Genomic DNA, 16940 nt, shown 5'->3' on the forward strand with positions numbered 1-16940 from the left:
ATCAAAAGTCGGTGCTTCTACACGCAGTTTGTCCGGTCTCTCTTTATGTATCGAGACGCCCTTATAATTGCGCAGCAAATCTCTTGAAATATCAAGAGTTCTCAAAGCTTTTTCCTTGGGCCGAAAGAAAACAACCCATGGTGCCTTCGAGGACTGTTGATAATAACGCGTCCGCGCAACATTGGCATCAGCAGATGTCATAACGGTTGCGCAGACGGTGCGCAACGGCCTATGAAAACGAAAAAAAAAACTCGCACGCACACACACAACTCACACGCACACACTCGCGCAAAAACTCAACTTAAAACTAACTTAGACTAAAAACTAACTTAAACTAAAAACTAGCTCAAATCAAAAATCTTCTTGAAAAAAAACAATAATTTCGTAAAAAAAAAATTTTAATAAATAAAAACTCAATAAAAAAATTTAGTCTGATGAGTTCGAACAACTTGAACAACCCTATTCAGGGAGCTATACAACGCTGCACGCTACGGTATAAGCACAATAGCGAGACGGCAAAAACTATTCTATTGTACTTCTCTGTTTGATGTTTGGTGAAGATACAAATGTGACGCTCAATGGAACCAATTCACAGAACACCGGTCCAGCGTCGCTGGAGAGGTGCTGCTTCCTCGCTGTTCCGGATGCGTTGGCACTTAACTTGTCACCAATGGGCGAAAGAAAAAAAACAACAACCAAAAATCACTTTGGCGGAGGGGGAAAAAAAACTTTCCAGCTTCGATATTGTAGCGGAGGACGGACAATGTGTGTCCGTCTCTTGCAAATAATCGACGAGGAATGGGGGACTGGGGTTGAAACTGAACAAAAACAAATTCACTGTTATTTTCAACCAATACCCCTTTATTCCGCGCGTCGAGTGAGGTGAGATGGCTCAAGTCACTGCATTCCCGTAGGCGAATGGCGTGACTATAGTTTGACACTAAGTGAGATTTGAAGTCGTGTCCTCATATGTTATCGATTCGGGTATGAAAAATAAGTTGAAAAGTAATGTAGCTCCCACAATGAAGCGAGAAACTTTGCTATCTCACGTCACTCGCCGCGTGGAATAAGGGGGATAGGGGAACTGCGGGTAATACGGACAGATGGTTGTCTCGTATAGATACATTTTTAATTTTTAATTTCCGTTAACGAGAACATGTTCTACATGTTATTCTATAGTATTTAAATTACCCCAAGACAATGAATACTGCTCAAAAGTTGAAAAAGTAAGCAAAAACTCCAAATCATATATGATTTCGCGTGTGGATGTAATTTTAGCGGCTTCAATAAAAATCATTTTGAGTGGTTTATTATCAAAATTCAATTCACTGATGGTTATATATCAATTTGTGAGTTGACCGAGAAGCGATATTTGGTATGTATGGCAAAGTATATTCATTTGTCAGTGGAAAATTTAAATCACTAAAAAAATTGTACTGATGGGGCGAAAGGGACAGTGATGTGTTGAGATCACAACCAATACATGATGGAATGTGATGGAAAAAGTATTCAACTCTTTTTGACGTAGGACTACGTCTTACATTAAGAGTGCCAAATCAGAAAACACGTTTTTATGAAATGAAGTTTACGTTAATAACTATTTTTGCTGCGAACGGATTTTCCCGATTTGCGTACCAATCGAATCGGAAACATTCTAAGATTTGTTTGATATGCTATACATTACAATTTCATAGTCTGTTTATGGTTTAAATTGATGAAAATTGGAAGCATTCCCATTTCCCCATACATTTGTTTAGACCATTTGTGTGCTTTCCCGAATAGAGCTGTCAATAACGAGCAACTTATGCTGCCGCTGGAATAGAAACAGTCGGAGACGTATGAATCGTTGGTTCGGTTTTTATTTTTGAAGGGACTTCAACCCAAAGGTCATTCGTTCCTGAGGTCGAATCGTTGGATTTAAAATCTCCGTAAATAAAGGAAAAGAAGAAGAAGAAGAAGAATAGAAACAACGAAGGGGGTTAGCGAAAAGAGAATATTTACGAAGTAAGTAAGCTGTCGCTAGCGTATAAGTATTGCATCACACCTTCGATACTTTTAGTTGCCATTCTTATTTGCTCTCGTGGCAATTGCATCTTCTCGAACAGAAAAAGCATCTCGTTAAATACTCAGTGCAATGCGTGCATTAATATAAAGAAACAAATTGCGGCATATGACCAATTAGTGTATTGTTCTCGCAAAGGCATGAAAGAATCGTTGCTTCTCGAAATGATTCTACAAAACCACGCAAGCCTTTAAACCTTTTCAGGGTTCCCGGATCGTTTTACAAAGAAGTTATTTATGAACTTTCGACGTATTCGAAAATAATATCCGAAATGCCAAACAAACAAATTTAAAAAAAAGATTGCGTAGTCCTACGTCCTAAGCGGTCGTGTCTCGGATACAACCCCTCGATTTTGTCGCTCGCTTTCTCTGTTTGTTCTATATCAGTTGCTGGACAAATAAACGATGAGAGAGAGCGAAATTATTCCTCTCGCAAGCGATAAACCTCTACGGTTCGTATATTACAAACCTGTCCATATTCCCCCCACTACATGTCCATTATACCCGCATCGACAAAAATGTTCTACTTTTTGGTCTGTTTTTATTTCACTAAAAAAACATTTAAAAAACTTTTTTGTCAAACATTTGGCCGATCAATCCGAGAAAACAGTATATTGAATTGCAATAAACTGCATTTATGATTTGTAAAGCATGAGTTTCCAGCGATATGATTGAAGTTCTTCTTAACATGTCCGTATCACCTACAAAAATTTCTAATTAACACAAGATAATTAAAAAAAAAGGCTTGTAATGTGTTTCGGATCACCGAGGGAAATCCGAGGGGTGCTACTAAATGATACTTTGTCAAATTCTTCGGAGTATGATAAAAACACGCGTGATTTGTTTGGGTGTCAAAGTCGGAAAGGAAACTTTATTTCAACAACTAATTTGACAGCAGTATATTTATCCCGCCGAATGCTGAATACACGAATAATTGAAGTTATCTAAAATGTCTATACAATATACTCATTTGATAGATGTTCGAATACACTCTAAAATTCAACTAATATAAATTGTAATTCAATATACAATAGTTTGATTATCAAAATGTCCGAAAAATGTTTTTAAAATTAAATTATAACTCACAATTTATTCATCATTTATTTATTTATTTATTTACTATGACTCTACATCCCATTGAGATTAGATCTGATTCACTACTCTTCTCCAATAAACCCGGGCCATGGCTGCAGTTCTCCAACTCCCGGCTGCACCGATTCTTGCCAAGTCCTTCTCCACCTGATCCAACCACCTCGCTCGCTGGGCTCCTCTCCTTCTTGTTCCTACCGGATTAGATGCGAGCACCAATTCAATTCATTAGATGCGAATTTATTCATCAACAGTACTCGAAATTAGCGAGTTATAAATTTAAAAAAAAATAGATTAATTCTCAACATTCTCAACTTGTACATTCCCATTGTAGAATCGTGGAAACGCTTCTAACACAACGTTAATGCTGATGAAATAGGAAAAGTTTCTGGGATTTAACCCTTTCATTACGGCAGTGTACTCCGCCGAAGTGCTACCACTGTACGGAACACTGCGCCGAAAAGTATGCACATCGCGCTGGTGTGATCCAAGACGGGTCTATGGTACTAGGTGAGGCCGTTTCGTCACTAAGTTGGTTAGGGGAGCGGTATATGAAAACAATACCGGAGAAAGCAGAAGCGGAATTATTTCCTTGAAGTGTGAAAGAGACAGACTGATCACGAGCGAGCTTGGGCACAAGCGTATTGTGTTTTGTTTACAAACAAAACACAGTAGACTTCCAAGATGGCTGAAGAGTGGTTTTAGCAAGTTGGCCCACCTTAGGATATACTTCTACGCGCCTTGGCTTGTCGTCTATAGTCGGTTGAATGCCCTGGAAACTACATTTTTTCTGGGCTTTCAAGTTTTGTTTGTGACCTTCATCCTGAGAATTACAATGAAATCCCTTTGATGTATGAATAGAAATGTTGAATGTTTATTCCATGTTTGAAGAAAAGACAACACTTATATAGAACAAGTAAATAAATTGGAAAAAAGGCATTCGATTTTTCAAAGATCTATTCCTTGGTACCAGGCCCCGGCTAAGGGTGGGTTTAGACTAGGGATATATTCATGTGAATAAATATGATGAGATTTATAGAAATCGCATCAACCGTTTACACTAGCGTGAACTTCTATAATGAATATATTCATATCTTCGGTGAATTTATTCACCTGAAGTAGAACTGCATCCAACTTTAGTGATTTCTCACCAGTGAGAAATTCACAAGCGTTTACATATGCTGAATTTATTCAAGTTATATATACCTCGAATAAGTGTATCATATTTATTCTCACCCGTTTACACCTATTTTCACGTGAATAAATCCATCTATAGCTATAGATCTCCCTAATGTAAACCCACCATAAGAAAATGTGATCCGCAAGTCAAGATTGTGCCGTCAATTTAACTGTCATCGCCAAACTAATCGGTAAAGTCAAGACGATTCTATGGTTAATGGTGCAACCGTTTGATTGATAGGTGGGTTAGGGGAGCGGTGCATGAAAGCAGTACAGAAGCAAGTTTTATTCGAAGACGTTTTGCGCATAGAAAACGAAACGTCTGCAACGTAAAACGTCGTATTGAATAGAGTTCACAAAATCGTGTACAAAAATACAATATTTCTAAGATTGCTACAGGGGGGTCTCCGTAGCTACATTGGTTGCGCGTTGGCTTAGTAAGCGATCGATCGTGAGTTCAAAACTCAGGGCCCTCATTGACCATCTTTGTGTTACAGAATAGCTACGTCCACGCAACAATCATCAGCGATGGAGATCGATCCACGGTCGAAATAAGATCGATTCATCCATACAACTGCTCTGCTCTGCCAGACACATCGGGCTACTGTTCTATAAATAACTCAACAATGATCAATCAACTGTCTCCGCTGTCCGGTGGTCCAACTGGATAATGGAAGAACAGAAAGAATACCCTTACGCCTAAATGGCTACTGTGTGAATGTACCATATGTAATGGTATAGAAGGAATACTGGCGAATGGCAACTGTGTAATGTGCTAATTATAGATATGATAACCATGTGACATGTACACGATTAAAAAAAAATTCGGCTCTGTTACAGCTAAAATGCTAATGAGCCTTAAATAAATAAATGGGATAAAAAAAAGATTGCTACAGATGGTGTATCCGCCCAGAGAGGCATCTGAGCAGAGTTCTAGTAGTAGAGTAACGAAGTGATCGAATATAGACAAAGCAGGTTTGATCTATACTGATCGGTAGTTTATTCGCAACTGAGCCTACTGAACATGCTTTGCCCTATTTATATGATTCCCTTTGGTCATTTGAATAATATGGCTTATACTTTTGGTCGGGTTTCTTCTAGAACTTTCGCTATAACAATTGAGCTTTGATTCTTATAGCAATATTGTTTCTGTCAAACTAAGTGTTATTGTGATTATTGTGTGTTGTACAAATAATGTTTTATGTTTTGTTCCCGATGAAAAGGTGAGTATCGATTAATAAACAAATATGTAGATGCGTTAATTATTATTCTTTTCCAGTTGCGGATTCAGGATGAGTGTTGATTTAAATGTGTTTAGTGTTTTAGTGTTAAATGGTGTTTGTTGTTTTGTAACTTTAAAGTTTTGTTTAGATTTAAATAAAGTGTTGAAAATTACATTGTGTATTTTCCTTTGATGTGGTCCGGGCCGCGACAGATGGTTTTGATATATTGACCCCCCCTTAGTATATTTTTAAGAGGGTTGATTCACACAGTTTGAGATATTTTCAATTCTCGCGAGTGACGGTGGTGTATGTGAATGTTCTCGTAAGAATTGCATGGGAGAATAATTGACGTAACGTCACGTGACGTGAACGCAACGTGGATGTTGTATGTGAATCACACTTAAAGTGCGCTACACATACAACGTCACCGTCACCGTACCGACAACTGTTCTCTTGGACTTATTTTGCCGAAGTTAAAGTTGCCGGTGATTTGGTATATGAATGCTACCATGCAAATTTCATGAATATTTCCAGAATATTTGACATTTAATTCCTTTACGTTGACGGTACGTTGTATAGGTAGCGCACTTAAACCAGTGAGTCTAGGGAGCCGTTTAGAGAATCGATCCATCAAGATCAATCTTTTTCACGTGTAGTGTGTTTGGGAATAAGGGCCATTGTTTTAACGGAAGCCATTCACATAATTTTGGTGATTGGCGTTACAGAACCCCCAATCATCAAGAGTTTTTTCCGTTCTTCTGCATTCCGGTACATTGTCCAAAACCTACATTTTTTATTCTGTAGGAGGTTCAATCCAATGGTTTTTTTCCCTTCATCACAATGTGTGTTCTTTTATCAAAATAATACTGTAACCTGTCCATATTACCCGCATCGAAAAAAGTGTTGTACTTTCGATACTTTCTGTTTTAATTTCAGTAAAAAATATTGATTTTTTTTTTGTAAAACATTTAGCCGAATAATTCGAACAGTATATTGAATTGCAAGACCCCATCTCCCCCATTTAGTATCCAGTTTAACCGCCTATATTTTCTTTTTAACAGGATGAGGAAGTCACCAATGATTGCACAGCAAAAGATATAGAACAACCTCGAGGATCAAGTGAGCTGAATGATGAGAATGAAACAGCAGACCCTGCGCTGGTTGAAAAATCAACGATCAATGAAGACACACAATCTGTTGGTGGCGTGCAGGACAGTGCATGCGATACCAATGACAATGAACAACAATCTCAATCAGCGGATCAGGATCGCACTATTGATATCGTTATCCAGGAGCCTTGCGTATTCGTTATAGATTCGTCTGATGAAAATTGTTCACGTGACGAAACCACCAAACAAAAAGTAAACGACACCAGACGAGAAGGAAAAACAGACAGTTATTCATCTATCCCTAACAAATGTTACATCTGCAATGTTGTTTCCGAGAGCAGGAGTCTCTTCGATGTTCATATAATACGCCACGAGGACCTCCTGCCATATCAATGCTTGCCATGCAGTACAGCTTCCCATCCGATAATGTTACAAACAGTAAAGACGCTCAATAAGCACATTGAAACCCATGGGTTTCCCAACAAGTGTCCACATTGCCCTCTTCGGTTTCGAAACAAAGATTCGTATGATTATCACGTGAAAGTTATGCATGTCATGATGAGGCGAGACAAAAAGTGTAAACTCTGTGGGAAAGAGTTTTCAGATACACGTAAATATAGGTCTCATATGCGAGTCCACAGAGACCTGATAGCAGAGCGATACAAATGTACGAAGTGTCAAACTGCATTTCCGACGCTCCAAAATATGCAAAAACACGAAATGACCCACACACAACCGGCGTATGTGTGTCCTTTCTGCAGGCGGAGTTTCAGCAGTGAATCCAGTTTCGATAAACACAAAATGACCCACATGCGACGGCAAAATAATGGGGAATATGCCTATTATTGTTCGAAATGTAAAATTCACTTCCCCAAAGAGGAGGATCTGCTGAAACATGGGCCACATGAACCCGATCCGAAATATATCAATAAAACGAATTATCTGCCCGAAACGCTGAAATTTGCCATCACTTATCCTCGGGGTTGCGAAGAAAGTGGTTGTACATTCGTCGCTGATACCAAAACAGATATGTGGTATCACTACAGATACCAACATAGAGACAGAAGGAATAAGCAGAGGGCTGCACTGAAGTGCACTGCTTGTCAGGCAACCTTCGCCTATTCGGCACTGCTCTATGAACACATGCAACAGGAGCACCCCACGATTCCCAACGCAGATTCGACGACGGCAATGACGATACCAGAGATATCCGCCGATATGAATGGCCTCGTTAGTTATGGTACTTCGAACGGCACAGACGAAGAACAGAAAATCAAGCCCGTAAGTATAACCAAAAAGTACGCCTTCCCGAAAAGCCTCCAAGATGTCGACAGCTATCCGCGAAGTTGTCTTGAAACGAACTGTGAGTTTGTAGCAAAAACATACAAGAGAATGATTGCTCATTATCAGCGTCACTTCAAGATGTACAAGTGTCACCAGTGTGAGCAAAGGTTCCCAAGCGGAACTGAACTGAGGTCTCATATAAGAGTGAAACATAAGGGAACGAAAAAGAATACATGTAGTATTTGTGGAAAGTTTTTCCTAAAGAAAAGAAGCTTGAAGGAACATGCGTTAGTACATACGCCTGCTGAGCAGTACAAATGCCGGTTCTGTGACAAAGTATGCACTTCCTCATCCGGCCGCAGGTGGCACATAAAGCATAAGCATAAACTAGAGAATTTGGGGAATGAAGCTCTCTCGGCAGTCGATTCGAATATGATTAAAAATGATGCAAACAGCGAAAACGCTGCTAAACCTAACACAAATAATGCAGAAGCCAGCAACGATATTTCAAGTGAACAAATTCTTAACGACAACGCTTCACGGCACATACAATTAGAAGCACTTGGTTTTGAGGAAGTGTTGCTTGTCGAGCCATCAGAGAGCGCGTGGGATGCTCCTCTTCAAACCGACGGTGTTGACAAAGGAGTGGAATCTATCCCAGAAATGCTAGACGCAAGAGATACTCCGAATGAAATTGATTGGGAGCTGGTGAATAAACAATTAGATCAGGAGCACCCCAGTAGCAACGTTACGGCTGACACGATAATAGTTGAGCGGCATGCGAGTTTGGTGCAGCCGAATGAGGCATTTACCTATAATCCAGAATCGTCCGACCCCCTGGAACAGGTTAATGAAGCATCCGATAAGAATGCAGGATCCGATACAAAAAATGCTTCCGACAAGAGTTCTGTGGATAAGAATGTAGAGGCCCTCGATGAAAAATCGATGACCGCGGAACTTCCGGTGATCAAGACGGAGACTCTTCTATCGGACGTTCGTGAAAACACCGTTGACCATCGTGAAACCAGTCTCCCCGCCGTGGATGAAGCAGATTTTTCCGAGAACGCAATCGGAAATGATGAAGCAAATCTCCCCGGTGTGGCAAATACTTCGAACGAATCATCCGTTCATGAGAAAACAGACGGAAGCATTGAAATTAGCATTTTAGCGATACATGCGATTGAAGCGCTGTGCATCGTCTTAAAATATGATTTCCCAGTGCATTTACGCAGAAGAAAAACGTATCCACGACCATGTGAGGAATCTGGCTGTGTTTATATAGCTAAGGATGTCCGACTTATGCGACTCCATCATAAGAAGCACTGTAAAGCGTTCCAGTGTCGTGAGTGCGAGATAAAGGTCCGGACGATAGGTTCACTTAGAGATCACATAGAAAAGGTGCACTTGAAAACACGAAAATTTGAACACTGCCAAATCTGCGACAAATCATTGAATTCCGTATCCGGTTGGAGATGCCATATGAAGAAGATCCACAAGCGAGAGTTGGAGGATTTAAAAATTGATACACTGATGAAAGGCACTTCATTGACGCACAGTGCGAACCATGAGATTGACGATATTACCAAAGAACAGATCCATAGTGGCGATGATTCCGTGAACATAAAATTAGAGGCACTCGATGAGGAATTAATTGGTGGGGAATTGCCAGCGAATGAGATGGATCCCACTCAAGATACTCAGGAGAAAATTAAAACGATGCTTACCTCCCTATATAAACACGAATTTCCGAAGAGCTCGTACCCACGAGCATGTGAAGAACTTGGTTGTACGTATGTGGGCAAGAATGCTAGACTAATGCGTAGCCATTATCAATATCACATCAATCCGTTCCAATGCCTTGAATGCAACAGTGAGTTCCCGGAAGAAAGTCTACTCAGGGACCACATGGAGGTGCATCATTTCAGCACACGGATATACGATTGTACTATTTGCCACAAAACCTATAGAAGAAAACATCCCTTCAAAGTTCATTTACTCAACCATCAAAGCACTGGGACGCGGAAATGCGTGTTTTGCGGTGGCTCGTTTAGAAGCGCAAAACGAATGAAAACACACATCATTGAAGTACACGTGAACGAGGAATCCACTTCCGATACACCCACTGCTAAGGCGACTATAGCGGCAGAAGAAAACACTCCGGAAATCGAGATGCATGATTGAGTGCGACGTAATAACGATAACGTAGATCAAATATCGAAATCTAGGATAACACATTGAATTGTCTCAAAGAATGAAGTAAAACATAGTTTTACAAGTTGTCATCAATGAGCACACAGAAATGTTAATTTAATCAATAACAATAAATTAATAAGAAACAACTTCTTCTTTACACCCAATGCTTGAGAGAAAATCCTCAACGGTTCTGTTACCGCATAAAGGCACAATTATGAATCTGATTACGGATATCAGCGGTTCATCTAGGTGAGTACACCGATCGTAGAGTAGATAAAAAAAAATGCAAGTTTTTACCATATAGGGGTGCGGGAGTAATTTGGTCAGTGGGGGCCAAGTGGTCACCTGCTTGTTTGGCAGTATAACTATTGACTATTGATGCCATATTGATATTCATCTTATGTTCGAAGAGTTCTAAGACCTTTAAGCCACCCTGTGCATCAGGAAAGCCAACGCATATCAAAATATAAACAAAAACAAAAATCGCTCTTTCGGTAGCCATTCGGCCATAGTTTTGTGTGCATCGTATTTAAGGATTTTCTCTCGTGAGTTAGTTCATTCGACCTGCTATTTTTGCGAAATCAACGGTTTAGACGGCTTTTCACATACTCCCGGAGAGGTAGGCAGATATTTTGTTCAATTTCAGCTAGTGATTTGCCTCAAAGTTATATTGCTCTTTGGGGGCAAAGTGGTTACCTAAAAGTTGATTTTTGATGTTATGGATGACTCGCAGAACACAAGAACAGTTGGAAACTGCAGTAGACGCAGTAAACAAAAGAATGTCCAAGAAAGCCGCTTCGATCACCTACGGAATTCCACTCTGCAGACGGATTGTTTCGTCGAAAAGAGAGAAGCGGATGGGTCTTTACAACAGATCAGGAAAACGAGCTAGAGCAGCACCTATTTGATATGGAATCTCGGTTTTATGGCTTGAACAAGAAAGATATCCAGAAGTTGGCTTCTGATGTTGCAGAAACGAATAAGATGAACCATCCTTTCAGTGCGACGAAGAAGCTGGCGGAAACCAGAAGCGACGTCCATAGCACGAGCCAGAGGATTCAATAGGTTTTCTGTCGACATTTTCATTTCATAATTTATCCCAGAGCGCGATTGCACGAAACATTGACAAAAGGTGGACCCTCCGAAACCAAGTATTCCTGTAACCCATCAGGTTATATGGCCAGCCGCGCATTACCGTGGATGAGTTACTCTTTCGTACGTCGCAATTTGTTCATATTTAAGGCAACAAAGTTTTCCTAACAACTTTTTTCAAAATTTTTTTCTTGAAAAATTTTTTTTTTTTGTACAGCTATAGAAAAAATCAATCCTTGCAAATCCTGGAGATCACGATTTGACTCATGTTGCTAAACAATATCACACTTTTCTTTGTTGAATTCTGATGATTACTCAGAAACATAATAATGCTATTTATTTTCCGTCACTTTATATTTGCTGCCGGTCACGACTGGTAATTTTCAAACAACTGCAGAGCCATTTTATTCATCCGTTAGGTATCTATACAATCCATTTATTATTATCATATCTACAGTGACCCATAATTGGTCGGTGTTAAGTCAGAGGGGACCAAGTCGCAAAATTGAAAATTTTGAGTTATATTTTACATTTGGTTAAACATTATGTAAGCTACATGCCACATTTATCAGATTTGGATAATCATGCATACAGCAGGAATGACGGATCGAAATTGATATGTTTGATCAACGAAAATCCCTCGTAGTATGCAGTCAGAGCGGATCATGTTCCTTTACCATGGCAAAATGGCTCTATATCGTGTGCAGATAGAGTGGACCATGTGACAATCATTTGTATATTGAATTTAAACAATATCCAAGCGCCGAATTCAAACCAACAAAACATTTTGTTGAAGCTAATAGGTACCTTGTCGAAATGTGCTTGAACCTGTTAGTGTAAAATGTGCACATTCTGAGTATATTAAAAAATAAACTTGGTCCACTCTGACTGAAGGGATCAGTGAAAAATGCTGGTCTTCAGTGTGAATGATCGCAAAATGTACTATTTCAGAGTGCGATTTCTGCTGTAGCGATGACAATGAGTTCAAATTTGACGATTTTATTGACGTATACTGTCTAAGATGGGAAGTTCATGCTTAACATATTTGCCGTCCAATCAAATTCATGCCAGCAGTAGATGGCAGAGACTATTATGCTGAACGCAAACAAATCTTAATGCAGTTCCAAACTCATAATCCTTCTCGCTGTAATTTTCACAGAAGAATGGCACACTTTGACTCACACCTGTTAATTGATTGAGAAATATTTCGAAATTGTTCAGTCATAGTGAACCAACTCTTAAAAAATGCTTCATTTGGTTCAGTCAGAATGGACCATGTATGTATAGGCAGCCAAATAACTGTCATTTGGCATGATACTTGATGTTTTTTACAACTATCATACGTAATAGTATTGTCAGAGAGTAGCTAACATTTTTGAGAACAATATTGAACGAAAAAATTAAATGCTTTGAAAATTGCAGTGCATTAAACTTTATGTTCGTTTTTCTTGACATCATAAAAATGCCACATGGTCCGGTCTGACTTAACACCGATCAAGAGATTTTTGGCAGATGGCTATTGTTTGAGAGCTATCGTTTCTCTCTTAATTGAAACATATTATATTTGACTACAAAAACAAGCTGAAAACTGTACTTTAGCATCCAAGGGTCACCATAAATCCATTTCTACCTGTTATTGATTTTTTGTATAGCTGTAAACCCAAAAAAATAGAAAATTTTCGAGAAAAAAACTGTTTGCCTTAAATATGCACAAGTAGCGATGTATGGAAGAGTTGTAGGGCAAATATTTATCTACCATTTATCTGCCATTTCATCAAAATCTGGGATGACCATTTTGAGAAAACCGACTCTTAGTTTTTGAAATCGATTTTTTTCAGTGTAGGATTTCAAAAAAAAAGTTCAGTATTTTTTTCTGAAAATTCAATTATTTTCCCAAAATTCTACCATGGATCACATTTTTGTAGGACTTACCACTTTCGAGTAAAAAATTTTTAGAAAAAAATGATCAAAAATATTTAGTCCTTTCCATATGTTAGTCTAGATAAATTTTCGGAAAACTAAGTATTCCAAGTTGCTTAATTAGGTAAGGCCTTCACCCCCAGAATGTTTCATTAAGTTCTAAGAGGGTCATTCCAATCCCATAGACGATTCGTCGATTGAAGTTCTTCTTAACATGTCCGTCTTACACCCACTTCATCTACATGGTAATTCTGAGGGTTCATTTGAAATTTTGCTCGATTTGACGTTTTATTCCTTCGCAAAACGTTCACAACCCTCACACAGTGAAAGTATTCATTCATCGTCCTATGTCAGTGATACTAAATGTTTGTACTAAAGAGTTTCATTATTGCATTTCTATAATATTTCTTTCTCGACGTTTATAATTTCATCGTCCTACGTCAACAATGCAGTCATGTTTTGGGTACAACCCTTGTTTATTTTTTGTGGCCCACGATACCATTACTAAAACGTGATTATGGTCCCCCTGGGAATAAGGCTGAGTACTACTGGTATAGTCCAATACAATAAAATTTAGTAAGATTTGGAATTATCCGTGGAAAAATTGATTTTATTAATATTCTATTATAACATACTTATGTTGTATTCTCTATCCATTAATGCCTTCCATCGAGTGATTCTGAATGTGTCTGTCTACAGAGATTCACTTAATTTGCCTCCAATAAAATTTACCATTAGCTACCTCCCATTAGCTGGATGTGGCGCCTTTTATGCTGTTGCAGATTCGATTTGTCCTTGAAAGCAACATCACAGAAGGGGCACTCATAGGGTCTTTCCTGCTTATGTATACGTTCATGTCGCACCAGGACTGCCTTCGTTTGATACGTTTTTCGACAGATTTTGCATTCGTATTGTTTCTCTTTAAAATTTTTGTGACTTCTCATATGTTCACCAAAGTTGCGTAATTCGATGAACTTTTTTTTACAGATGTTGCAGGTGTAAAGATAATCTTTCATGTGCACGTTTCGATTGTGGTGGTGCCATGAGTGGTAAGACCGGAACCGTAATGGACAGTTTGAGCAGACGTATTTGAACAGATGTGATTCTAAATGCTTGTTAAGTGATAACAAAGTCTTAATTTCTATTTTATTCGATTCCGTGCTACATTGGTCACACCTAAACGGAAGCATGTCCGTATGATTTATCAAATGTAACTCAAGGAGGTCCTGATTATCAGTAATGGTATCACAGATGTAACATTTGTTGGTTATTTGTTTGACGATTCGTTTCTTAATCCTACCTCTTTTCTTTAATTTCTCAAAGGCATAAATTAACGACTTTCGATCTTCTGTTATAACTTCTTTGGGATATGGATCCGTTACACTCTTGACATCGTCGAGATCTTTTGATTCAGTCTCATCGTTACATGATTTTTTTTCAATGTTAACGTTATCCAAAGGATTAATTCCATTATTGATAGGTTTCACCGCCATCGATTCTAATAGACTATCGTCGGCTATTGCCTCTTCAAGCCTTCGTGCCGTTTGAAACAAATTATCACTGCCGTGTTTAGGACCGACAGTCAACTTTCTCTGTGAACAATTGTCGATCTCATCAATTTCCCTCAATCGACATAAATGTGATTGGCATTCGATAAGTTCCTGATAAAAACTGTACAAGAAATCTATCTTCAAAACGCAATATTGACAAATGTGGTTCGAGAGATAGTTGCTGGAAGAAAGCTGGAACAAAGGATTTTTAGATGGAAAAGCTGACTGTAACGGTACGTACTGTTTACCTCAACCCCGAACGTTATCCAAATAATTTCAGACACCAGCTTACCGCCAAGATAGGTTTCAAATATTGGGATCGATTCCGTCGATTTACGCAAACAGATTCGACACACATCGCTAGCCATCCTACTATCATGTACGATGAACTGCCGGACAGATTTAACATACTGCACCCAATCAAGCTGAAAACAATTCTGTTCTGTGATTGTTATTTATTTCTGACACTTGCACTGGAAGTTGTGTTATCGTCAGAGATGCCAGGTTTGAAGACATGTCTTAATTTTGAACAAGGCAATATGAAATATGGTAGGACATTTCAGTATGATAGCATATTAGGAATTTTGAGAGATATCATTTCCATAACATTCTAACTTCTTCTTCTTCTTGAATGGCGTTAACGTTCCCTGTGGAACTTTTGCCGTCTCAACGTATGCATTAACTAGCGTCATTTATTAATACTTAGTTGAGATTTCCTAAGCCGAATAACACGCCTTAAATGTATTCTGAGGGGCAAGCTCTTGAATACGCGTGTCCACAGTGCAAGTCGGAGGAAATTTCTTTGACGAAAAATTCCCCCGACCAGAACGGGAATCGAACCCGAACACTCGGCATGATAATGTGATACGCTAACCACTCAGCCACGGGTGCACTATAAAATTCTAACTATTGGTCGTAAATATCGTCAAAAAAGTAGGGCTTTTGTCTCAGTGTCATTCGCTTGCTTTTTCATCAATGTAACTTTTTTACTTATGTTCTAAGAAATCAACGTCTCGAATTTTTGTCTAGTTTTCAACTAGCAATAATCGCACCTCGGATAAACCTCATTGGCTATCACCACTGCGCAAAACTAGTGTCGGGGTCATTCATTCGCTTTTTTCAAACTTTTCCAAGCAGAAAATCCACAAGTATATAGAATGAATTCAGCAACAAACCAACTTTTACTTCAAATTCTGAAGAACTTCAAGCGGTCTGAATATGTATTGTCTTTAGAAGACATTAACTCATTTGCGCTCGACATTTCGAATGATTGCAACATTGTATTTTTATTATTTTGGACCCATATTATACAATAGATTAACCTAGGTCTTTCAAATGACCACTTCACAGATCGAAGACTTTCCGGTTACATACCGTTTCAATGATTAGTTTTATGGATATGGCTTGAGCTACGACCAAAACTTTAAAGCTGAAATCACAGTTCCGTTTTCGTGAAAGAACTGGGGCGATATTCACTCAATCAACGGTATATCAAGACAATTATCATTTCTAAATTTCAAAAATTAATTATATCTCAACATTAATTTCAATTTCAATTATCATAAAATTTAGTTTGCAATTGCGGAATATATTCTTTGTTCAACTTTATTGAAATAAACATCAAAACCTCATTTTTCACCGTAAATAATATGGGTCATATTACATGGTCATCTTGAGGTGGTAGGAGGTCCAAAATTATCTGCGGTAAGGATAGAGGGGTAAGGAAAATGCCCATAAGAACACATAAAATAAAAAAAAAATCAAAATACGTGCACATCTAAATTCGACAGAAAAATTAAAGGAACAAAATGCGTAATCGAAATTTTAAAGTAATTTTAGACATACTGCAACTTCGTGAAAAATCGACGCGTAAAGATGGGATGTAAATTATTTTGATGTTCCAATTTTCAAGTATACAGGCAAAGGTCCACGTGGGGGAGAGGGAATCGAAAACCGTGATTTTCTGTCTTCAATGTGATATGTCCATATAATAAATAACTCTTGCGATGCTTGCTTATTATCCCCGTGCTCGTCGTATTGTTCTCGTGAGAGAAAGAATGAATCATGACTAACCTATCTTCAGCTGATTCTATAAAACTACGACTCTTTTCACAACACTAAATTTTAATTTTAAATTTTTTTAAATTTTTTTTCTAAAAAGTTATTAAAAAAAAAATCGATGCATTCTAAAATGACATTCAAAGTGATAAACAAGCGGATTGATTAATATAACTCAGTAG

General features: G+C 38.5%; 2 protein-coding genes and 1 non-coding gene across 3 annotated transcripts in view; 1 reads left to right on the forward strand and 2 right to left on the reverse strand.

Moving 5' to 3' along the window:
• LOC129773361 (uncharacterized) overlaps positions 1-10284 on the forward strand; it is a 33889-nt gene extending 23605 nt beyond the window's left edge. Inside the window, exon 6 of the mRNA XM_055776959.1 lies at positions 6614-10284. Coding sequence (XP_055632934.1) covers positions 6614-10126 — 3513 coding nt within the window. The 3' untranslated portion in view covers positions 10127-10284. The remainder of the gene's footprint in view (positions 1-6613) is intronic.
• A 3414-nt stretch (positions 10285-13698) lies between these two features.
• Positions 13699-15246, reverse strand: LOC129773050 (zinc finger protein 888-like). Its single transcript, XM_055776601.1, has 2 exons — positions 14949-15246; positions 13699-14892 (listed from the first exon to the last, which is right to left on the reverse strand). The coding sequence occupies exons 1-2, from the start codon at positions 15066-15068 to the stop codon at positions 13885-13887; spliced, it is 1128 nt and encodes a 375-aa protein (XP_055632576.1). The 5' UTR covers positions 15069-15246; the 3' UTR covers positions 13699-13884.
• Positions 15247-15658: 412 nt separating this feature from the next.
• Positions 15659-15792, reverse strand: LOC129780935 (U4 spliceosomal RNA). Its single transcript, XR_008744042.1, has one exon. It is a non-coding gene; the product is annotated as a U4 spliceosomal RNA (small nuclear RNA).
• Between the last annotated feature and the right edge of the window lie 1148 nt (positions 15793-16940).

This window comes from Toxorhynchites rutilus, chromosome 3 (assembly GCF_029784135.1).
Source record: "Toxorhynchites rutilus septentrionalis strain SRP chromosome 3, ASM2978413v1, whole genome shotgun sequence".
NCBI classification, from domain to species: domain Eukaryota; kingdom Metazoa; phylum Arthropoda; class Insecta; order Diptera; family Culicidae; genus Toxorhynchites; species Toxorhynchites rutilus.

Coding starts and splice junctions, on each gene's coding strand:
- LOC129773050 (XM_055776601.1), bottom strand. CDS start 15,068: ATGGCTAGCGATGTGTGTCGAATCTGTTTGCGTAAATCGACGGAATCG. Junction 14,893..14,948: donor GGATAACGTTCGGGGTTGAG/GTAAACAGTACG, acceptor CCTTTGTTCCAG/CTTTCTTCCAGCAACTATCT.